At 48.3% G+C, this 23,818-nt stretch overlaps 3 protein-coding genes across 4 annotated transcripts; 1 reads left to right on the top strand and 2 right to left on the bottom strand.

The window, feature by feature from the left end:
- The first annotated feature begins 832 nt into the window (after nt 1-832).
- On the top strand, nt 833-4,188 carry LOC127292969 (pentatricopeptide repeat-containing protein At1g77405). The gene has a single exon (XM_051322520.2). It carries the CDS (start codon nt 855-857, stop codon nt 2,106-2,108), a length of 1,254 nt encoding a protein of 417 aa, XP_051178480.1. The 5' UTR covers nt 833-854; the 3' UTR covers nt 2,109-4,188.
- Nucleotides 3,590-7,037, bottom strand: LOC127292968 (endoglucanase 10). The gene is made up of 6 exons (XM_051322519.2): nt 6,404-7,037; nt 5,647-5,954; nt 5,054-5,515; nt 4,689-4,824; nt 4,434-4,606; nt 3,590-4,336 (listed from the first exon to the last, which is right to left on the bottom strand). The coding sequence occupies exons 1-6, from the start codon at nt 6,780-6,782 to the stop codon at nt 3,926-3,928; spliced, it is 1,869 nt and encodes a 622-aa protein (XP_051178479.1). The 5' UTR covers nt 6,783-7,037; the 3' UTR covers nt 3,590-3,925.
- Nucleotides 7,038-11,167: 4,130 nt separating this feature from the next.
- LOC127292967 (uncharacterized) lies at nt 11,168-14,534 on the bottom strand. 2 transcript variants are annotated; one of them, XM_051322516.2, is made up of 9 exons: nt 14,262-14,534; nt 14,072-14,182; nt 13,548-13,652; nt 13,349-13,453; nt 12,669-12,807; nt 12,206-12,327; nt 12,072-12,128; nt 11,858-11,978; nt 11,168-11,787 (listed from the first exon to the last, which is right to left on the bottom strand). In XM_051322516.2, exons 1-8 carry the CDS (start codon nt 14,487-14,489, stop codon nt 11,892-11,894), a joined length of 954 nt encoding a protein of 317 aa, XP_051178476.1. In that variant the 5' UTR covers nt 14,490-14,534; the 3' UTR covers nt 11,168-11,787; nt 11,858-11,891. The 2 variants fall into 2 exon arrangements, with proteins under 2 accessions (XP_051178476.1, XP_051178477.1); XM_051322517.2 differs by having other exon boundaries at nt 11,876-11,978.
- Between the last annotated feature and the right edge of the window lie 9,284 nt (nt 14,535-23,818).

The raw sequence follows: 23,818 nt of genomic DNA, 5'->3' as shown, positions 1-23,818 counted from the left end.
TTGGGTGTTGAGCGTTCCCCAAATCCTTTGTCTCACAGCGAGGACCATGAGAAAAGATTTAATTGATCTAGCGAAGGAAGATCTAGAGACTCATACTTAGAAAACTGTATTCTTTCAGCACCCATCATTGACGTCGTGAAGTAGATCTTGTTGTCGAACAAAGAACCGATGATCACTTGTTGTAGATGAACCTCCATTGAGACGGATGCAAAAGAGAAAATGGCTAAAAAATCACTAGAAAACACTAATTTATTTAAAACTTCACAAATAGATCGGATCCTCCATCGCTCCGGCTTGCTTCCTTCTATACTTCGAAATTTCTTTCGATTCTTTGCAGCCTAGAGACCACCGCCCTCAACATGGCGTATTTATTCTTTTTTTTAGAAGACGGCACCTTTATTCCTGTTCACCTTACCCGCCAACCTCTATCTTCTAGGCCCAACGATATTTGGTATAGGGGATCAACTTCCAACTGAAAATTCGTACAACGTATGACCGTCAGATTTTAAAGACAGAAAAGTCACTTCCATACGTCTGGTCAAGGAAAGAACAAAAAAGAAAAAACCTTTAACCACGCTATCAAGGCTTCAACTTCATCTTCCATACTCCAACCGCATTTTAAATAGGGCAACCATATGGGATGGGACTGAATATAAATTTGCACGATTTCCCCAAAATTTACCACAAAGGTTTTATAAAACAACAACAAACTCATGGACTCATGGCCCATTTTCGGAACAAGAGAAAAGGGCGAAAGCCCACAGCCACATCACTATTTTCCCGGGTCATCAAACCCCTGCAACTGCAAGAGTGTCGAGTGAGATCCCGGAAAAAGAACTCCAAAACCGCAATCAATGTCCTCCTCCCCGTCCCCGTCGCCGTCCCGCCTCGTGCCGCAGCTCCTGGTGGCGCTCCTCCAGCGCCGCCGCTTCGACGCCACCCTCCGCCCGCGCGCCACCTTCCGCGGCTTCTGCCCGTCCTCCATCGCCGCCTCGCTCGCCGCCATCCCGCGCCTCCTCCTCCCGCGCTCCGCGGGCCGCCTCTGCCCGCAGCGCCCATTCCCCTCCCCGTCCTCCTCCTACCACCGGCGCGTCGTCGCCGCTCTCACCCTCGCCTTCCTCAACTGGTCCCACTCCGGCGCCAACCCGCTCACCGAGGCCCCGCTCCGCGCCGCCGCGCTCTCCCTCGCCCGCGCCCACGCGCTCCCCGCGCTCTTCGGCCTCCTCCGCGCGCACGCGCCGCTCGTCTCCACGGCCGCGCTCACAGACGTCATCCGCGTGCTCGGCGAGGAGGGCCTCCCGCGGCAGGCCCTCGCCGCCTTCCACCGCGCGCGCCAGCTCCGGTGCTCCCCGGACGCGCAGTGCTACAACACGTTAATCGCGGCCCTGTGCCGGAACGGCCGGTTCCAGGAGGCCAGGTTCCTGCTCGACCAGATGGAGCGCCCCGGCGCGCGCTGCAGGCCTGACCCCTACACGTACACGGTGCTCATTTCCTGGTACTGCAAGATCGGGGTGGGGACCGGGTGCCGGAAGGCCGCCAGGAGAAGGATCTACGAGGCCGGGAGGCTGTTCCGGAGGATGGGCGAGAAGGGGCTCCAGCCGGACGTGGTGACCTACAACTGCTATATCAATGGCCTGTGCAAGACGTACCGGGTGGAGCGCGCGCACCAGGTGTTTGATGAAATGGTGAGCAAGGGGTGCACGCCGAACCGGGTTACGTATAACTCGTTCGTGAGGTATTATAGTGCGGTGAATCAGGTTGACAAGGCTGTTGAATGGATGAGGAAGATGGTGGCAAGGGGGCACGGGGTGGCGACATCAAGCACGTATACGCCGCTTATCCACTCACTATATGAGAGTGGGCGGGTTGGGGATGCACGGCAGTTCATGATCGAGATGGCGGAAAGTGGGCATGTGCCCAGGGAACACACCTACAAGCTTGTCAAGGATGCAATTGAGGAGGCCGGTGAGGAGGCCTTGCCGGCAGACCTCTGTCGCTCCATTGATGATGGCATCAAGGAAAGATTTCAGCATGTCATGCGGATGAAGCCCATAATGAGACCAGTGACAAGATTGTCCAGGACCAACATTGAGCTTGTGCAAACTTAACACTTGAGAGGTTGATCCTGCACACAGAAGGTTTTTGATCGAGATGTCCAAGGGCCGTGCTAATGCCCTGTGAGCTGTTGAAGACTGACTGCGGATGCTCTGGGTAGGCCCTGAGAGGACATGATGATATCAGGGAAAGCGCTGGGTTCAGCTTCGCTCCACTGTTAGATAGGCAATTCAATAGTTGAATGCTGTTTATGCTCTTCGCTTGGTTCGGTGATGAGAATGAAACCCAAAACACCACCAATCTACTCACAGGATTATTCGGAGGCAAAGATGAAGTGGATTTGTGGAAGGTGAATAATATCTATGATTCTCTTCACAGTCATAAGGTGTTTGATGAAATGGTTAGCAAGGGATGCACATCAAACCGGGATACATATAACTCATTTGTTATGTATTATAGTGCGTTGAAATGAGGTTGACAAGGCTGTTAAGTGGATGAAAGAGATGGTGGCAAGGCGGAAAGTGGGCATCTTACCAGGGAACACACATACAGGCTTGTGAAGGATGCAATTGAGGAGGCCAGTGAGGAGGCCTTGCCGGCAGACCTCTGTCACCCCGTTGATGATGGTATCAAGGAAAGATTTCAGCATGTCATGCGAATGAAGCCCATAATGCGACCAGTGACAATATTATCTTGGACCAACATTGAGCTTGTGCAAACTTGACACATGAGAGGTTAATCCTGCATGCATAAAGATTTTGATTGAGATGTCTAAGGGGTGTGATAATGCACGTGTAAGCTGTTGAAGACTGTGCCTAAGAGTGCTCTGGGTAGGAAGCTTTGCTGAAAGAGCCTTGCCCCTGTTACATGATGAGCTCAGGAAAAAAGCACCGCGATGACAATGAAGCCCAGAATGCCACCAATCAGTACCACAGGATTGTTCTGAGGCAAAGATGGAATGGTTTGTGCAGAAGGTAAATAATGTCTGAGATTCTTATCATTCTCAAAATTGACGTGGGAATAATTTCTGCACGACAAGATTGGTCAGTTGTTGTTTACAAGTAGTAGAACCTTTGTCACTGTACATTTCTGGGATAATGTATTTTGCAGTATGACCAAATAGAGAAATTGCCCTTTTCTTATCATCATTATATTTTTCAGTTTACAGTATCAAGAAATTTATAATATACATTTCATATTATCTAACCCCCACCAAACATTGTTATTTCCCTTTTCCATGTTCCTTGCTTTGTTTATATATTATAAGTTGACATCATATTTATCACGAGGAATTGGTTTCTGTCGCTCAGGACTACACATGTTCGATTATCAGATTTGCCAGTAATGGTGAGGGAAATTTTGGGTTTTCTGTTCATAATTACATAAAAATACTGTAATTCTTGGCTATGGCACCATTGGGATAACAGCTAAATTAGCAGTGCATTCTCCATTGCTATATAATGTCTGATAATTTGGTGAAGATGCTGCCCATGAAGTGTATAGCGTCTATGCAAATAAGATGAAACAAACTGTATGAAGGTCACACATCCTTTACTATACTGTGACGAAAAAGTCACTCCTATAAAACAAAAGGGCTTACAAAGGTACCATTTCTACAAAAAGAACTTCACACGTGAACTCGGAATATGAATAACAACAAGGACCTCAAAAATTAGTTTCTCAAATTGCACACAACTTCCACTCCATGGCTGACAGATGATTTATACTGATCCGTCATACCGATACAGAAGTAGAAACTCTTTCTGTAAGCTTATGTTGCTGCTTTCTGTTTGTGGCCTTTGCTGTATATCAAACAACCATCTGTTGCTCCCTCCATTTGATGCTTATGAATGTTGAGGGTTCTGACTCTTCATGGTTTCCAAGCTGATGGTGGTGGTGGTGGAGTTGGGAACATCGGGGGAACTGCTGAGAAGATGGTGTTCTTATCAATCGAATTTCTGCTGCCGGTATCGATGTCAGCTAGAGAAATCAGTGCTGCAACCAAGCCAGCATTTGCTGCAAGAGTAGGCTCTGTGTAATTGTAGTTTGTGCGGATATCTTTGAAGCCATCGTGCCTGTCAGGGCCAGCAACCATTGCTCCGATGAGGACATTAGGGTTTGCCTTTTTAGACTCCCTCCATTTAAAACCTCCCTTGCATCCATACTTGACACCGTTATGAGGGATTGATGCCCCTCTGTGATGAACACGCTTGGGGTACTTCTTCCCATAACCCACGACGTAGCTCATCTTTTGTGGGTTCTTGCCTAGGATGTAATCGAGCTGAAATTGAAGGGTTTTGAGTGTCAGTTAACTGATTCCTGCTAACGTAGCATTACACAGTATTTAGTCAAGATTATCCAGTAAACAAAACCCCTACCTGTGACTTTGCAAACTTGCGGAGGACATCTGTCTTGTAGAAATTAGGTCCACAGTACCACCCTGGTGTATCAGCAGTGTCCAGATAATCAGCATACAAAGAGGCAAGGAAAGCCGCATTGACAACATACTGAAGTGGCTGCGGCCTTCCATGGTTGAGTTGTATCAATCCTCCTGCAAATCACCGGTTACTTAGCTTTCCTTCTTGGAAATGGAGTTAGGAAGGAAATGAAAACAAAAGAGGGGCACCACCAACCTTTAGTGAAGTTGAATGAATTGTATACTGGTAGATATGAGCACATGACATTGTCAGTTTGGTTGTGGAAGGTCCTTAGTATTTCTTCATAAGGGTACCCTGGACTTAGGAAGAGCCGCAACCTGCTGAGAAGAACCTGGACAATGTAGAAAGTGTTAATGCTGGATCATCCCCCATTTGAATGCTGCAGTGACTATCTTTTTCCATATAATAATCTTGCTATAATGATTCCTTCCGTAACGCTAATGTTCTTTTTCTTCTCATTCAGATGATGTCAGAGCGCTGTTTGTTGCCCCTTTGGTGCTAAATCCTAAGCATTTCTAACTCATCCCAGTTGACTGAGCATATGCATGAAGGATGCTAACCTGAGATCCTGGAAGTTTGTCATCCCAGGTGAACACTCCATAATTTGGACTGCCAAGCCAAAACGCCCCCGCGTGCTTCGCCATTCCTGGAGCCGTGGCGACCGTGAGGTACGACGTGTTCCCCGTGGCGAAGTACATCCAGGCACCACCCCAGACAAACTCGTCCCAGTAGCTGGTGGAGTTGTAGAACAGCGACTGGTCAGAGCCATTGGGGCTGTATCGGCCCCGCTGCACTCTACCGAACTTGTACAGCGCCTTGGCACCGTGGACGAGCTTGTCAGAGTATGCCTTGTTGTCCTTGAACACTATGGAAGCCGCTGCAAGGGCAGCGGCCATTTCAGCGGCAAGGTCAGAGCAAGAGTGGCACTCGATGACAGGCCTCTTGTAATCGATATCCTCTGGTCTCATCCAGCAGTAGTGGTCATTTGGCGAGGGGCCCTTGGAGGTGTCACCTATACCCACCTGCAACAAGAAGATTATGTGACATCAGTGATCTGCTGTACCTAGAGCCTGCTGATGTGTTGCAAAAAGGGCACTGAAAGTTTACTCAATTTATCAGAACATAGCAAATGAGGGTGCTGAGATGATCGAACCTGGGCGACGATCTTATCAATGGTGTCGGCGGAGGAGTTGAAGGTCTTGAGCATGTAGTCGGTGCCCCACTTGATGATCTCCTTGACGTGGTCGAGCTCGCCGATCTTCTCGTACTTGGCCTTGTACTCGATGACGGTCCAGCTGAGCATGGTCATGGACCAGGCCATGGGGTAGTTGAACTTGATGGCGTCCCCGGCGTCGTAGAAGCCGCCGACCAGGCTCTTCTTGGTGGTGCTGTCGGAGAGGCCGTCCTTCATGCCGGAGTTGCCCCTCCAGCTCACGCCGTTGTGCTTGGGCAGAGGACCGGCTGGCAAAATTCAGAACCATGATGCCGCGTCAGAACTCAGAAGGTGCACATTTTGTTGTCGGTGGGTGCACCCATTTAGCTCATCAGTCAATTTGGTTGCTCCGCACTATGGATTGGCTTTTCAGATGTGTGTGGAGACAATTGTTGCTTTTTCACTCGTGGATTTCCTTGTGGTTAAATAAAGTATATGTAGTATAGTAGCAATTCAGTTAGATCTCGAGCATGCTAAATGTAGAAACAGAGGATGAGCTGGCAGCCGTAACCACAAGGGAAGAGAGTGAGAGGAGGACAAAAAGAGGCATTAACTAAGAATAGTTTGCATGTCGCTCGTTTCTACGCAGAACCGGATCTGAGCTCCGGCCGGCGGGTGCAGCAACCTTGTCGGAGAGACGAACAAGAGGAGGAAGGAAGGAGGAAACTGAGACAAATCAGAAGAAAAAGAGACTCACATCGCTGCGCGTTGAAGAACATGAGCGCCTTGTGCAGGGCGAGCGTGTACTCGTCGGGCGGCGGCGGCGCGGGCTTCTTGTGCGGGACGAGCTTGACGATCATCATGACGAAGCCGATGAAGAGGCCGACGCCGAGGATGGTGCCGACGGTCCACATGAAGATCTTGCGGTCGATGACCATGCACCCGATGTCGACGTACTTCTTCTTCTTCTTGCCCGCCTGGTCGCCGGGGCCGGCGAGGAGCCAGCTCTGCTGCGTCTCGTCCAGCTGGTGCCGCATCATGGCGCCCCGGTCCAGGTCCCGGCTCCGGTCGTCGTCCGTCGCCGAGTCCGCGTTCGAGATCTCCAGCGTCCCGCCCCACGGGTCCCGCCCGAACATCTTGCCGCCGCCGCTGTTCCTCCTCCGACGACGACGATGGTTACACGACCACCACCACCACGGCAATGGCCGGAGCCGCGCGCTCGGTTGTGCCCGAGCACGGCCGGTGACGACGGAGCTGCTGGTAATCGGTGATGAGCGAGAGCAGAGTACTACCACCACGAATGATGCCCGGATGGTGTGGTGCTATGTTATGATGGAGTGAAATGGAGACGGAGGAGGGTGGTTGGTTGGGGCGTTGCTTTCGTCCCCCTTTGCCCGTCCTTTCGGTTTGGTCTCGTTGCCGCTATCGGGTGGGTTGGCTTCTTGCTGGTGCGCCCGCCGCTTACAGTGGCCGTATGGTGGCCACTCCACTTCACTCGCCTCTGTACCCTGTCCCTGTGGCCCGTGCGCATCACTCGCCACTTTACTTACCACCGGAACCTGCCTGCCAGTAACTTTTCTAGAGTACTAGATCTGATTGGAACAGGCGCATGCCTTGGGCGCTTGTAGCTTCTCGAACTGCGTCTACGTACGTGCCAAGGAAATATTCACTGCGCAGGTGCCAAGAATGCGACCACGGCTGCTACAGGTAGCTAGCGTCAAGCTAACATTTCCCCTGAATCGCTTTCGCTTTGCGGAACTGAGAGGTTGCCGTTGCTCCAAGCTTTAAGCAAAACCATTTTATTTCTGAAGAAGAAAACACTTGGAGCAGCATGCGATCCGGGTGCCTTCTGTTTGCGTCTTTCTTTTAGCAATCTACATTTCTGATCTGTGTGGGTATGTAGTTAGCCATATGAAAACCAGGTGCGGTGGGGGGACAGGGTAGGTTGGATACTTGAATTGGAGGGGAAGAAGACGACGCCATGCCGCATGTGGCGCGCGGGGACGACGAGAGGTACCACGTCCACGTAGCTATGTCATATAGCCCGGCCTACGCAACTTGACCTGATGATGCCCGTTGCCCTTGTATGTATCGTATTGTATGCCGGTCCTATCTTCTATATTTCTTTGCAATCTAGGGAAAAGTTTGTTAGCGTAGTAGATAACCACCAGTCCATTTTAAAAGTGTACCCCCTGCATATTAGGACAACGCGTCATCTGCAAGACCCCTGTATTATAACGGGATGATTCCTGGCTAGGCTCTCCACCAGAATCTAATCACTCTAGTCTCTATATAATGCTATATATAACAAACAGAGAGATTTGGTTAGCATTGTTTATATTCCACTAGGATTTAGGGAGGTGATAAGTAAGGTCAGGAATGTTGGTAGTACGACAGTTCCATATACAAACTGGGTTTGCAACGAGCAGTGCGATGCCGACAGGGCTACGGGCTAGTAGTACTTCAATAGGCATAAACACCGTCAAATTTGTTTGTACGCCCATCTTTTACCACTGCGATTACTACTCCAGGAGTACATGGTATTTCTGTCCTGAAAACGGTACTACTCGTAGGAATTAAGAAAAGCTCTTGCGTACTGAGAAGAGTAGCTGCGCCCTGCCAGGCGAAGCGTGGCGGCAGGCAAACGGTGGTTGGGGAAGTAACACGCAATTAATTTGCCTTGATGTGTGCATTGCACACCTCAACAGGTGAGGTGTCACACTCTCACGAGCTGGGCTAGTTACTCAAGCTCTATCATCTTCTTCTGTTGGCAGTGGCAGGACGGGGACTAATCAGCAGCAACAAAACATTGATAAACAAATATCGCTATATCCTGCAACCATTACTAGTAGCATAAGAGCATCTCCAGCCGCGTCCCCCAAACCGTCCCCCAAACCGCGCCGGATTGAGCGTTTGGGGGACGTGTTTTGTTCGTGTCGCGTTTGGGGGACCTCGCTCCCCAGCCGCGTCCCCCAAACGCCGCCCCAAACATTTAAAATAATTTTTCTTGGCATTTTTATTTCAATTTCCACAAACTAATACATAATTGGGAACGTAGTTTACACGAAGACATAGTTTGGAACATGGTTTTCCACAAACTAATACATAGTTTGAACCATGGTGGACACAAATATAAAATATTGCAAAAAAACTAAACCTAACTAGGCCGTGCATCGAAGGTTTCCTGTGTTCGCTGCTAAGAAACAACACTCCAGGACACACCCAGTCACCTAAACTGGAAAATCCAGCGGGAGGATGGTGCCCTTGTTGGTTCTACCGATGAGGCGAACAGGCAGAAACCTCCGTGCACGTATTCGCTGCGAAGAAACAACACTCAGTCGTCCTCCGAGTCGGTGCTGTCGTCGTGGGAGTCCCTGTCGACGTGGTAGTCCCGGCGGCAGCGACTCTCGTCGAAGACCTTGATGCTCATGTCCCTGTTGCCGAAGTAGGAGAACACGAGGATGAAGCAGGCTTGGAGGCTGTGGTGGCGCGCGAACTTCTCCCAGCCGATGTTGAGGTACATCTTGCCGCGCGCGTCGTAGATCGCGTCGACGATCCACCGGCAGTAGCCGCACGAATGCTCCCGCAGATGCATCTTGCGCGGGCGTACGCCGCCGACGTACTCGGCGAAGGAGTCCGGCAGCCTCTGGATGCCGCGCGGGTCGCCCTTGAGGACGTGGACGAACTCGAACAGGACGTCCGGCTCCACGTTCATCTCCGACGATGAAGACGACGGCGCGGGAGGCGACGGCGATCGTTCAGCTATGCCGCGGCCACGACCACGACCACGACCACGGCCGCGACCGCGAGGTCGGCCTCCGCCTCTACCAGACATAGCGGCGAGTCTTGTTGAGAGATGGTGGCGGCTAGGGTTTGAGAGAGAGGCGCTAGGGTTTGTGTGTGAGAGGGACGACGAGAGGCGCCCCTTTTTGTAGGCCGGAGGGGGGCGGATGAGCGGTGGCGCTCATTAACGCCGGCACGCAGAGCTAGGCGCGACGGGACGCGTCGCTGCGCCCTCTGCGGGAACTGCACCGTCGGCTGGGAATCGCACCGTCGCTGCGCCAATAACTTCCGTCGTGAGGTGGCGACGGTTGGGTTAAAATTAATTGTGCCGGCGACGGGTCGGCCCCGCCACTCCGCCTCGCTTTCGTTGTGTCCTGCGTCCCGGAGAGCGTCCCCCTGTGGGACGAGAGACGGGCTCGGGGCGCTGACACCGTATCGGGCGCGCCGGACAAAAAAAGGGCTTTGAGGACGCGGTAGAGCAGCTTTTTTGTCCGCCTTTTCCAAATCCCTTTGGGGGACGGTTTGCGGGACGCGACTGGATATGCTCTAACAAATGTATAATTTGATGGAGGCGAATGAATGATGAAAGTAAACAAATCGAGATCTGGGCGAGCTGTCGGTGGACTGCTGTCGGTGGGGATGATTCCTTGGACGCTTGCCCAAGACTCATGTCACGCCCGTCAGAGCGAGGTCATGTGCCTTGCCACTATTTTCTTTTTGGAAAAGAGACGATGCATCATCCATTCAACCGGGTCGCATGGCCCGGTTCGCCAAGGACCCGGCTTCGCTTTTTCGTTTTTGTTTCATGGGAATCAAATCTTTCCTTTTTGAATTGGTCTTTGTTTTCTAAGGCGACTTGTTGGATTCGGTATAGTATTTGTATTTGCTTTGTGAGGAGAAAAGTAGCAGTCCTACGAATTCGTAGATGCTCCAAAAGGAGTGAATTGCTGCTCCTGTGCTCCAATGGAGACTCGAGTCTGGAGTGGAGGGTGGAGAACGTAGATGCTATTTTGGGCGTATATAGAAAGGTAAAAAATGGAGATGCTCTCGTATAACCAGGGAGAGGCTGCGGATTCGGTCAGACGCTGTGGCCTGAAAGTGTCGGCAGGCAAATCCGGTAGGAAAATGCCTTGTCTCGCGCGCAGCACTGAAACCCAGGGAGATTTGTCTGTCCGGGGAAAGGGCCGTGAGACCTGCTCAGACCAGCCCTACCGTTGGCTAGCTGCTGGGTAGACCTGGTTCACCGCAGGCGCCTCTGGAGCAAGGCCCATGATTGGAGTAGGATTTGGGGTTGTTTGTATACCAGTTCCTGTTTTGGAATCATCTCATGTGTGAGAGAAGTGAGCTGCCGAGTATGTACAAGAATGGTTCAGTCTGGGCAACAAGGATCACGATTTTTCAGCGCAAATCAAGATGGATTGGTTTATGCTCTAAATAGATCATTTATAACCCTACCTATGCACAACATAAGTCGACCATATTGTCGATAAGAAGATAATTTCACAGTAGAAAGTTTTGCAAAGAAAACAGAGCAATCGGTTCAGAAATAGGGTAGCGGTAGAACTCCACTGAAGCATGAGCGCATGGCACGCGCAGCCATATTTCTGCTACGGTGATCAACCTTCCTAATCATGCAACTCCATCCCAGACCATGCGCATGCGAGCACACTCCAGGCTCTTCGAGCGTGTGATGTAAGGAAAGGCTCAGCCGGTTGCTTCGTACTGTTGCACTATCACGTGTTTGCAAGTCTTTATCATGTCAGTTTCAAAAGGAAACATGGCGCACAAGTCACAAGCATGTACTAGTACAATACAGAAGCCAACACGCTCTGTTTACTGATCCCAATATTAGCCAGGGACCGTAGCCATTCTACAGAAAGATATAGCTCCTTCTAGCATAAACGGTACACACCTAGTGTCAGCCAGCTGAATGCTGTCTCTGTACGATGCAAATGGTATTTCCCGAAGCATGAGCTGTGAGAATTGCAACGTAAAGGGGCCGAGGTCCCTATCAGATAGATGGCGCTGATGAAACTTGGCTTCAAAATGGCTGCTCCTGGATGATGATGCTTGGAATGGAGAGGCCTTCCTTCTTACGTGATGTGGATCTCTGAACCAGAATGGCAGGATTTTTACTCCCCGACGTGAGATGAGATTTTCGTATGGACCAGCTAGGTGAGTTAACTCCGGTAGGAGATTTACACAGAAAATCACCGTGCACGATGATGATCTGCAAAATCATACTCCGGCTATACCAGCAAAATAATTAGCCTTCTTCCTTACTTGGTACTGTCCACGATATAGGATGACATGATTGCAACATCAGTCTGTTTCAGCCCGTACTGATCTGCAAAATGGCTATTGAAGGGTGCATGTTAGTATATTATTCTAGGTGAAGATTTACAGATGGGTATAAGACAGCCAACACCTTGTGTGCAAAACTTGCCTCAATGCTACCCAAATCATCTCAGGACCTGCCCTTTCTTTTTCTCTGACCATGTTGGCCCATAGATTAGCAGGTTTGTCCTACCAAACCTCCTGTCAGCTATCTGCAATATTTGAGAACAAGTGACCAACTGTAACTGCTATCCAGAAAGCCTTATGTCAGTACTTGATTGGAGTAAAGTGGATGAAACACATACCTTTATTAGGTCTCCACAGGATTCAGGCATATCTGTTTTCAGAGGGTACTCGACTAGCTGAGAAAAAATCGATGATGGTCAGAGTTATGCATACGCGCAAAATAGTTAGAATTACAAAGAATGCAAGAGCTCACAATGAAGCAATCTTCTCCAACCAACGGGGACCTTGAAAGTTGATCCAGTAGTGTACTGTAGTTTACCTCAACATACGGTGGTGTAACACTAATATAATCAAAAGAAGGATATCTACCTGAGCCTGAGGGAGGAAAGGCCAGAAAGTCGTAATTAGATAACAGAAAAATAATTGCCCTTCAAGTAATCCTAACTATATTCTTTCAATGATTTATTTCAAGCAAAAGCTGATTATATCAACAGCATGGCGACTAAACTAGATGAAATGCAGTTCGAGATTGCAGAAAATCTATCACAGGTCACAAACGTACTCTGCATTTTTTAGCCACAACTGTTTTCCTGGCATACACCACTACTCTCAATGTCTAGTAACAGCGCATGCATATATTGCCGTCCATTTCGAATGCACCGAAACATGCTCATCACATCATTATTTAAAATACTACTTCCAGAAGAGATCCATACCTTTAGATTTTTCAGCATTGTCCAAGAAGTTTTCAACACGAAGCATATGTATGTGTGAAACACCAAGAAATCCAGTACAGTCCAGATTAGGTTTAAGGACCTCAGAAATAACCCAAGGGTCCATCTCGACAAAATGCGCCTGAAGGGGAAAAAAAGATGAATCAAGTTACATCTCATTTGCAACATTTAATAAATGAGATAACTAAGTATCATATCACCTGACATAATGCCCTTTTTGAAAAAAAAAGTTTCATATCATCTCCCCAATTAGGCTTTACACACATTTAGCTGTCGGAGTCTGAAAGCTAACTCATAACTCTAAACCTAGATTGAATTCTGAATAAGTTTGTGATTTTGTGCATAATTAATAGATAGCATACAAATAGATAGCATACAAATAGATAGCATAAAAAAAATAGATAGCATACAAATAGGCATATAGATGCAAACAACGCAAATGCTTTACTTGAAACACTTCAAATCAACTTGCAAAGATAGATTCAATATCATAATTTTCTCATGTACTACTAGCTTACAAACTCATCCAGAATTACAATAAGCTCAGAAGATATTATTTAGCAATTGCAAATAATACTATAACTTGATCTAGGAAGGATGCATTTGGATATTTGGCTGTTCTAGGTTGATGTTTCAAATTTCAACATAAGTTTTGGGAAAACCTCTGAACAGCCTCGGCTCATAGCTTCAATTCCAACAGATCCAGTACCACTGTACAAGTCTAACCACAGACCAGGCCTGAGTGAAGCAGGAGAACCACCAGCTGACTGCAAATCATGGACAAGAACCAACAAAGATCTATCAGTACATCAAGAAGATGAAACTTGTACAACTTAGATAATCAAGTAAGCTAAATAGTACTTGTAAAATGTCAAAGGCTGCTCCACGGACAACTTCCATCATTGGACGAACGTTCCTATCTTTTGGTGAAAGCAATTTTCTTCTGCGTACTTTCCCTGCTAGTACCTGAAATAATTATGCATACTTCAATCTAAAATACCACAGTATTAACTTGCAGATTGCACCCATCAGGGACATGGTTACATGAGAAGAGATTGATATAAAACTATGGAATTGAAGACAGTGGATGAGCCACGTCTATATAAGCATACAATTTGGTTAGTCAGAACAGAAATTATACCCCAAATACCTGTATTTCTAACACAAGTATAACAAGTAGGCAATAAGTAGTGCATTTATCCATATGCTATAACGGTCGCTAATGAATGTAGGCACCAATCTAACCTCCAAAGGATACCATGACTAGACCAATATTGCAATTTCAGTTCAAATGCTCTACTGATGTGAGAGTGGAGTGCCCACCACCAAGGTACTGGCAACATTTAAACACGAAACTGAATGTTCTGCACTGTCACGCTCCAAACCTGAAGCATTTTATGAGTTTCCCGGCGCTCCACCGGCCTTGCCGGAGCAACCGCGGCCCCCTCCTCTCCTCTCCCCGACTTCCGCATCCGCCTCTCCCTCCTCCTTTCCTCCTGCAAAAAGAAAAACAATCAAGTCACCCGAACTGCGACGGGACTCAGTACAAAGAGATCACAACGGCGTGCAGCAAACCCTGGGATCCGGCTCGGTATCTTCCTCGTAGTCATCGGGGTTGAGGCCGTACCGCTCGAGGAATCGTCGCCGCTCCCTCGCCGCCTCCGCAGCCGCTGCGCCCTTAGGAGCCGCAGAGGAAGCTGCTACCGGGAGACGGCGAGCGGGGAGGCGTAGGGAGATGCGCTTGTGGTTCGGCGTGGCGAGCGACGGGAGGAATGGGGAGGAGGCGAGGGTGGAGGAAGCCATTGGCGAAGACCGGTGGAAAATCCGGAGCGGTTTGCCGGGAGGGACGGCGAGAGGGGGATAAGGGGAGGTTTTGCTCTATCCGATGGCTTGGGTATTCTCAGTCGTCCGATTAAACTTTAGGGCAGCGCTGAGCGTCCCCCGGGGGATCAAATGCCCGATCCTCCGGGTTGCCAGCCGTTCGATGGGATCTTAGCGATCGTCTGATCTAGTCAACCATCCCGCGCAGAGGAAACAAAAAAAAGAGCACAAGCAAAAATTCCCCTCATCCCCCCGACGAACGACCCGCCCCGCGTCACCAGAAGGCAGAAGCGCTGCCAGGTCCGGCACCACCACCGCGCTCTTCAGCTGCACAACGGCCGCTCACGTGCAGCACCGCCGTCCTGAACCTGTAGTTTCGCCGGCATGTGGTAGCCCCGCCGACAACCTCGCCGGCCTCCTTGCAGATGGTGGCGCCAGGTGTGTAGCAACCATCGCCGCCGACGGCCTCCTTGTAGCAACGGCCGCCAGCCTCCTTGTAGCAACGGCCGCCGCTGTTTGCAGCAACCGCCGCCGCCGATGTCCTTGCTGGCCTCCTTGTAGCAACGGCCGCCGCCGTTTGCAGCTACGGCCGCCGCCGTTTGCAGCAACCCCCGCCACCGACGGCCTTGCTGGACTACTTGTAGCAACGGCGGTCAGCCTCCTTGTAGCAACGGCCGCCACCGTTTGCAGCAACCACCGCCGCCGTCTGTCGCTTGTAGCACATCGCCGCCGCCGCTTGTAGCAGACGACGCCACACTTTGTAGCAGCGGCTATCGCCTGTTGTAGCAGACGCTGCCGCCCTTGTAGGAGACATAGGCGCTGCCGCTGCCTTGTAGCAGACGGCGACGCCGCTGCCAGCATCTGCTCCCCGTCCCTGGTGGCAGCATCACACATGGGAATTCCTCCGCCGCCCCAAGCATCAACGGCGGTGTGGCTCCTCTGGCGTCCATGACGTTCTACGAGAAGATGACGAGCTCGAGCCCGTGGGGATGGAGCTTGGGCCGGTGACGTGTGGCTGGGCAGCGGCCGTGGCGCGCGTCGCCCCCCCAGGAGCTGGGCGCGGGCGTGGGCAGGAGACGCATCTACCGCAGGGGGGTGAGGGAGCAATTGATTCCGGTGAGGAAGATGAAACTAGGAAGATAAGGATGAGGTGGGGCCCGCTCTCTCGCTCGCTTCGGCCACGAAGAGGGACGCGTGGCACGCTAGCGACCCGGAGGACGCGAGGCGATCGATCGTCCGGGGGCAGCGTAGCTTTTTCCTAAACTTTAGACGGTTTCGATGTATTTCGATGTTATTCTTTGTAACAAAATCGCTCATACTCCAATGAAAAAAAATAGCGTCCTATAACAAAATAGCTTTGGTCTTAAAATACCCTATCACAGTGGCGGATGTAGGAAAGAATTGGAGGGAGGCACGCCTCTAAAAAAAAATTGCGCCCCCCAAAATGTGTTTTTTTTTGCTAATGAAGTAATGAACAATATATGAGAAATATTCTTTGTCAACATTGAAGTTCAATACATATATCAAATACGCATGATTACAATACATATAGTTCAAAACATGAAAAAGTCTTACACAATAGAATAGCATAAACAGAAAATTACATCATTTCTTCATCATTATAAGACTTAATAAAAGACAAAGAACAGACATACATAGATTCCATGACACAGAAAATAGCTGAAATGTTGAATAGCATAATAGGGGCTCATTTTTAGTTTTGGTCGCGGCCACGGTGGGAACTAGGAAGATCAGGGCCGGCGCGGCAGCGCCCGACGTTCAGTGCGGCGGCCTGTGACGGCTGGGGTGGCAGGGGCGGCGGGGTTGGGCAAGGGCAGAGCTACAAAGGGCGGGCGATGTGTCGATGCGTGACTAGAGACCGTGGCCTCGTGACCTCAACTAAACAGGATTTGCGCCTTTTTCCATAGGGTAGAATTTGGGCCGGCAGGATTTCTAGGTGGGCCCATGCCCCCCTCCCCCCGCGCTGCATCCGCCCATGCCCTATTAGCGTGCAACATCGCTCTATAGCATACTATTAACAATGCATTGTATAATGATTAATTTAGCGTGAGCTCTCCATATATCTATAGCACGGTATTAGTGATGACTTAGCGCTTTTTTCCATGGTACTACCTCTGTCCATAAAATAATGTCACAATTTCATCAAAATATGCATATATTATAAATATTTTAGTGTATAGATACATGCAAATTTAGACAAAACTGAGACATCCTTTTATGGACGGAAAGAGTAGTATTATTTTATCTCGAAGTTCTTTACAAATCCAAGATGAATCCCTAGGAAATCTCAAGAGACCTGTTCACGCATGACAAGAGGCATTAGTATCATTGCAAGTGGGGAGGGAATTAGACCTCTTTAGGGGTTCACATCAAATTTGGATGATTCAAATCCTTGGGGAATTTTCATACGGTATTTGTTTGATTTGTAGGATTTAGTCTCATAGTAATTTGTGTAGGGATTTGCATCGGAAAACAAAATTTTATACTAAGTGCATCATGATTGCCCAGATCTATCTAGAAATAATGTTGTAACGGAGATGGTTTCGGTAACGTACCCTCAGGGCCGAGTGCAGTCCCTCCGTACGATGTCAAGTGACACAAATGGTAGGACACCGTAGTTTCGCACACATACGGTGCTCAACGAATCTCCCGTCTCCGATCCAACGAAGGTGCGGAAGTAGATCTTCTAGATTCGGATCCTAGCAGCGCTCCCAGTCTCCCACGTATTTGGTGGATTTGAACTCCCTCCGTGCGTAGCTCTTCGAGGAATCACGTGCGGGAGAGAGAGCAAGGGAGAGGGGGGAAAGAGGCGCCCAAGGAGGGGGGTTCTCCTTTTCCTCAAGGGGGTTGTGTGCTCCCTCCTCCCTCATGCCTCCACCTTATATAGGGTGAGGGGAGGAGGGGTGCGGACATCCCTAGGGAGGGGCGGTTGGCCAAGATGGGCCCATGTGCCCCAAACCCTAAATCCTAGCCGCCCCACCACATGGCCCATGTGGGGGGTTGGCTGGCCCCTTAATGGGCTCCCCTCCGTGAGGGGGCCATTTAAGGTGGGTTGATATTAATCCATTTAACTAATATATAATACATATTATTTAATTCTCGTTGATCCGAGACACCTCTCGAACCATTCCGAACATCCTTCGGATTCTCCCAGAACCCCTTCCGCCATCTTAAGTTTCGTTGAACCCTTAATTGTGTTTCCTACGATTCGAGAACTGCTCAGACATGATCAAGACGCCTCTCCGTCCAATGATCATCAAGGGGTTTTGGAGAACCATAATGATCCATGTGTATTCTACGAATGTATAAAGTCGTTGAACCACAAATGTCGAGTCACATTCCCTTTGTTACTTCGATATCGACACTCACCCGAGACTTGAGCATTGGTATCACCATACCTAGTTCGATCTCATTACCGACAACAATTCAACTCGGTCCCATGTGATTCCATCCTCATTACCTAGTCATTTGTTGTAACTTGGATGTAATCTCACCAAGTGGGCCTAGATTATCTTCTGTCATGCGGATGAACAAATCTCTCTCTTGATACATACGCCTCAATCCATCCCTTCAAAATACCCAACACACACCTTTATGATCACCCTGTTATGGTGTGACAGCTAATGCAGTCAAAGCAATCTCCGGTGATAGTGATTAGATATGATCTCACAGTCAAAGCTCTCATAACTATGGCAACGTGAACTTTGGACTTGATCGTGTTGCAATATTTATATTGGAAATTTTCTTCATATCATTCAGCCAATAACATGACTCCATTGTCAATTACGTGTGTATCCATGATCGGGAATGATCATCGAATGGCCACAATGAGCTAGTTCGCATATATTCTTACTAGGTACCCTGGTTTGTTTACAATACCACATGTGTATCAATGTTTTCGATTAATACAGTTATAGAATGGCATGAAACCATTATAAACTTTTGATATATAATAATAATAAAATCTCCTTTTTATTTGCCTCTAGAGCACTATCGTCAACAATTTATTCTACAGAATATTTCCACTAAATTTAATAGAAAATCTAGCATCCACACAAACATATTTTTTAGGACCATTTACTTTTCGTACGATGAAATTAGGAAAAACTTTAGTGCATATAAAATCATTTTTCAATCCTATATTTTTTTTTCCTACTTCTATGTCCTTGAAATCATATAAATCCAAGAGTTCTTACAAGGAAAGTTAATTTACCATTGGATACGAAGTTGAGAACATGAGTGGCTCACACATGATCTTCCTCTGCCATGTGCCCCATGTTTCGCGAATGGGTTGGGCTTGGCTCGGATCCATGCAAACAATAGTTTTGATTTACTCGGATCGTGAGGGGTTACACAAACATCAAAAATATAAGGAGGTGGGCGCCAATCCTAGCCATCGGTTTCTGCATCCTAATGATCACGTGCACGACTGTCTGTGGAGCAGGCCTCCAAAACCACACCCCTTGTGTGATCATGCATTGGGAGAGACACGATAAAAAAAAATTGTAGTCACTCCATCGATCTTATGCAATTCTTACCCTACCATTGGTACCCCTTACGGTGATTAATTACTACATATGGAACGATAACATATGTAGTAGGTTTTTACCTACGATCTCACACTCTAGTTACTATGATAGTAAATTTTGGGGATTCCACTATTATGGAATTTATTTTGCTTAAATTAAGCCAATAATTTATAATGTGAATAGATTACTATCCCTAAAATCCACACTTAATGTTGGGAAAACTAAGCACTCATTTTCTACCTGATTTAGAATTAGGACACACTTAACATAATCTAGAAAATACTCATTGGAAATAATGTATAACTTCAACGTCCCTCTGTGTACTAAACCACAAGTCGTTGCTCTTCACAAAGAAAACATGTACCTCAAACATATGGGTGACTCTAGGTAGGAATGATGAAGTTTTTTGGAAGCGGCTCGGTGCAATGCTCAGGCTGATATAGTGGCTTTCCTTGTGATGGAAGTTCACATGGGCTGATATAGTGAATGTGACATCCTGGCCCATCACTTAATAGAATTGATAAAATACGCATATTGACAAGTTGTAACTTTTTTTTTTTCAGAGATCTCGTCTCCAAAGAATTTCAAGGTTAAGCATGCTTGGCTTGAAGCGATTTGAGGATGGGTGACCAACCGAAAAGTGATTTCCCTGTGCTCACGAGTGAGGATAAAGTGCGCAGAAAAGACGAGTGTTGGTATGTAGGGCTAGTCTGGAGATCATACAAGGATGTCAGGAGCAACAGGCCCGGCGCGGGGTGGTCGGGTGTTACAGTGAACAACATTAACAAATCAACATACATAGACAACAATCCTTTTGCATGGAAACACTTTAGCTTGAGCGAAAAACCTTGGGCGGAAGCCACCTAATCTTCTTTTTATGTTTAAACCTAATCTTCTTCCACTCTAATAGGTGATGGGATCTTGCAAATGTTCGGGCTCGCAACCCACATGGAGGATATCCCAACACGTAGTGACTTAGGTCGGAATTTCGCGTCTCCGCCGAGTCCCGAGCACAGTATGCTCGAATGCTCTTGTCTAGCGACAAGATCCAGCCCCTGGCTACCACCAGAGAGACGGGGACGAACCACTTGCCTCCCCGGCAGCGTCGAGCTCCAGCAGCCGACCAAGAGAGCCTCCGCCATGGAGGTTGAGGAAGATGGACCACCTTTTTGGCCGAAGATCACGGTGGCAGACTTGGTCACCGCGTGATTCGCTCAAGGAAGAACAGCTCCAGAGAAGAACCCAGCAAATCCGCCAATAGCGGCCTTGGAGGTCCCCTCCCAATCTCCACCACCGTGGTGACCAGAGAGAGGGGGAACCCGGACGAAATCACCCGGATCTGGTGGATCGACGATGAGCTTTATTGGGGAGGTTGACGATGACCTGCTGCCGCTCGTCTCTGGCTCCGACCGCCGGAGCACCACGAGCAGCTGCAGCGCCGCCGCCTGCAGCAGGGAGCAGCCCATCCTCCGCCGCCAGCACCTCAACACAGGCATTACGCCAAAATCCACGAGGGTAAACTACTAAACAGGGAAGGAAGAAGACCTAGACTACCCCTAATCTACTCTGGCGCTTCACCTCCACCGCCTCCGGCCGGCTAATCCGGCGGAGTGGCTTCGGATCTGCCCGGCCGAGCGGAAGAGACGACCAAGGACTGTAGCAGGCTGAGAGCTAGAGGGAGGGATGAGCGTCCGTTAATAAGCGCAGTCGATATGCTAGTAATAAATGTGTGCAAAAAATATATGCTCAGCTGCTCACACGTTTGCCCAAAGAAAACAAAATGTATTTGGCTAGCTCAACAAACCTCATCTCCACACATAAACCAAATGACAGTTCACTTGAAGTGCTAGATGGCATGAGAAATAAAACGTAGAAGGAAAGAATGCCACATAAGCTACAGATACAACTATTCTCCGCGTATGATAAGATAACTCATGCATGTCAGGCATATGCCGAGAAAGTTAGGCTGAGAGTAGGTCTTCCGCGTCTCCCAGGCGGCGGCGGTGGAAAAGCTTTTCCTGCTCCAATTTCCGGCGTCTGTGCTGGGCCTCTCTCCTTCCACTTGCCGCTCCGGCGGTAGGAGGGAGGGGGCCCCGTTTTTTGCATGGTACTTAGGACTAGGAGTTCTCTGGCATAGCGCACCATTGGGGTGGTGGGAGCGGCGCCCGGGCAAATAAATCTACCTCAACTCTTTTCCCACACCGGCGTTGTTTTTCATGGCGGCGTCTCGAAGTTGGTGGCACTGTGTGCTTGCCGATCTTTCAGATCGGTGGCTTTAGGGTTCATGGATGGTGTCAGCGAGGCGGCGGCGATGACTCCATCAGATGGTTTTTTCCTCCTATTCTGTCCCCGTTGTTGCGGCGTTGTCTCCGGCGCCAAGGTGGAGCAGAGAGGATTCGTCCAGGAGTACGTGCAGACGGTGGTCTGCACTGGTGACAGCTGGAAGATGGTGCACCTTGTGGTGGGTTCGTGGTTGAAGGCTGATGGTTCTGGTTCCCTACTCCGACATCGTCGTGCGTGGGTGCCTGATGTCTACTCACGCTTCTTTTCCTGTAGACAGTGTTGGGCCTCCAAGCGCAGAGGTTTGTAGAACAACAGCAAGTTTTCCCTTAAGTGGATCACCCAAGGTTTATCGAACTCAGGGAGGAAGAGGTCAAAGATATCCCTCTCAAGCAACCCTGCAATCACGATACAAGAAGTCTCTTGTGTCCCCAACACACCTAATACACTTGTCAGATGTATAGGTGCACTAGTTCGGCGAAGAGATAGTGAAATACGTAGTATGGATGTATATGAGTGGTAATTGCAATCTGAATAAAATATGGCAGCGAGTAAACATGCAACAGAACAGTAACTAAGCGGTGTTTGCAGTATTAGAAACAAGGCCTAGGGATCATACTTTCACTAGTGGACACTCTCAACATTGATCGCATAATAAATTAATAACTTCTCTCATTTGTGCTACATACACTCTTTTGTTGGATGACAAACACCATTCGTTGTGTAGGGCTACAAGAGCTCCCTCAAGCCGGAGTTAACAAGCGCCACAACATTCGGCATTCATATTTAAGTAACCTTAGAGCATAATAGATCTTTGCAAAATAAACCGAGTACTAACATAGCATACACACTGTCACCATTACACTATGAAAGGGGGAATAGATCACATCAATACTATCATAGCGATAATCAACTCCATAACCTACAAGAGATTATGATCATAATCTACGACAAGAACCACACGATGCACACACTGTCACCATTACACCATGCAGGAGGAATAGACTACTTTAATAACATCACATGAGTAGCACATAGACTAGTAGCGATACAAAGCTCATATGAATCTCAATCATGTAAGGCAGCTCATGAGATCATTGTATTGAAGTACATAGGAGAGAGATTAACCACATAGCTACCGGTACAGCCCTTAGCCTCGATGGAGAACTACTCCCTCCTCATCATGGGAGCAGCAGCGGTGATGAAGATGGCGGTGGTGTCGATGGAGGAGCCTTCCGGGGGAACTTCCCCGTCCCGGCGGCGTGCCGGAATAGAGACTCCTGTCCCCAGATCTTGGCTTCGCGATGGCGGCGGCTCTGGAAATTTTCTCGTACCGTGGCTTTTCCGTATCGAAGATTTAGGTCAGGGAGGCTTAAATAGGCGAAGAGACGGAGTCGGAAGGGCTACGGGGGGCCCACACAATAGGCTGGCGCGCCCCCCCTCTGGCCGCGCCGCCTTAGTGTGTGGGGCCCCTGTGGCCCCCCTCTGGTCCCTCTCGGGTGTTCTGGAAGCTTCGTGGATTTCTAAGATGTTGGGCGTTGATTTCGTCCAATTCCGAGAATATTTCCTTACTAGGATTTCTGAAACCAAAAACAGCAGAAAACAGGAACTGGCACTTCGGCATCTTGTCAATAGGTTAGTTCTGGAAAACGCATCAAAACATCATAAAGTGTGAACAAAACATGTAGGTATTGTCATAAAACAAGCATGGAACATCAGAAATTATAGATACGTTGGAGACGTATCAGCATCCCCAAGCTTAGTTCCTACTCGCCCTCGAGTAGGTAAACGATAACAAGAATAATTTCTGAGGTGACATGCTACCATCATAATCTTGATCAACATTATTGTAAAGCATATGATATGAATGGAGTGATTCAAAGCAATGATCTATAGTTTGCTAACAAATAGATGACATATAGCAAAACTTTTCATGAATAGTACTTTCAAGACAAGCATTAATAAGACTTGCATAAGAGTTAACTCATAAAGCAATAAATTTAAAGTAAAGGCATCGAAGCAACACAAAGGAAGATATAAGTTTCAGCAGTTGCTTTCAACTTTCAACATGCATATCTCATGGATAATTGTTAACACAGAGTAATATGATGAATGCAAATAAGCAAGTATGTAAGAATCAATGCACAGTTGACACAAGTGTTTGCTTCTAAGATGGAAGAAAATGGGTAATCTGACTCAACATAAAGTAAAAGAATGGCCCTTCGCAGAGGGAAGCAGGGATTAAATCATGTGCTAGAGCTTTTTAAGTTTTGAAATCATATAGAGAGCATAAAAGTAAAATTTTGAGAAGTGTTTGTTGTTGTCAACAAATGGTAATGGGGTACTCTAACTACCTTATCAACCAGACTTTCAAGAGCGGCTCCCATGAAGGACGTTATCTCTACCAGCAAGGTAGATCATCCCTCTTCTCTTTTGTTTACACATGTATTTTAGTTTTATTTATTAGATGACACTCCTCCC

This window comes from Lolium perenne, chromosome 4 (genome assembly GCF_019359855.2).
Source record: "Lolium perenne isolate Kyuss_39 chromosome 4, Kyuss_2.0, whole genome shotgun sequence".
Classification (NCBI taxonomy): Eukaryota; Viridiplantae; Streptophyta; class Magnoliopsida; order Poales; family Poaceae; genus Lolium; species Lolium perenne.
The sequence above is the reverse complement of the archived record's forward strand: the minus strand, read 5'-3'. Positions and strand labels throughout refer to the sequence as shown.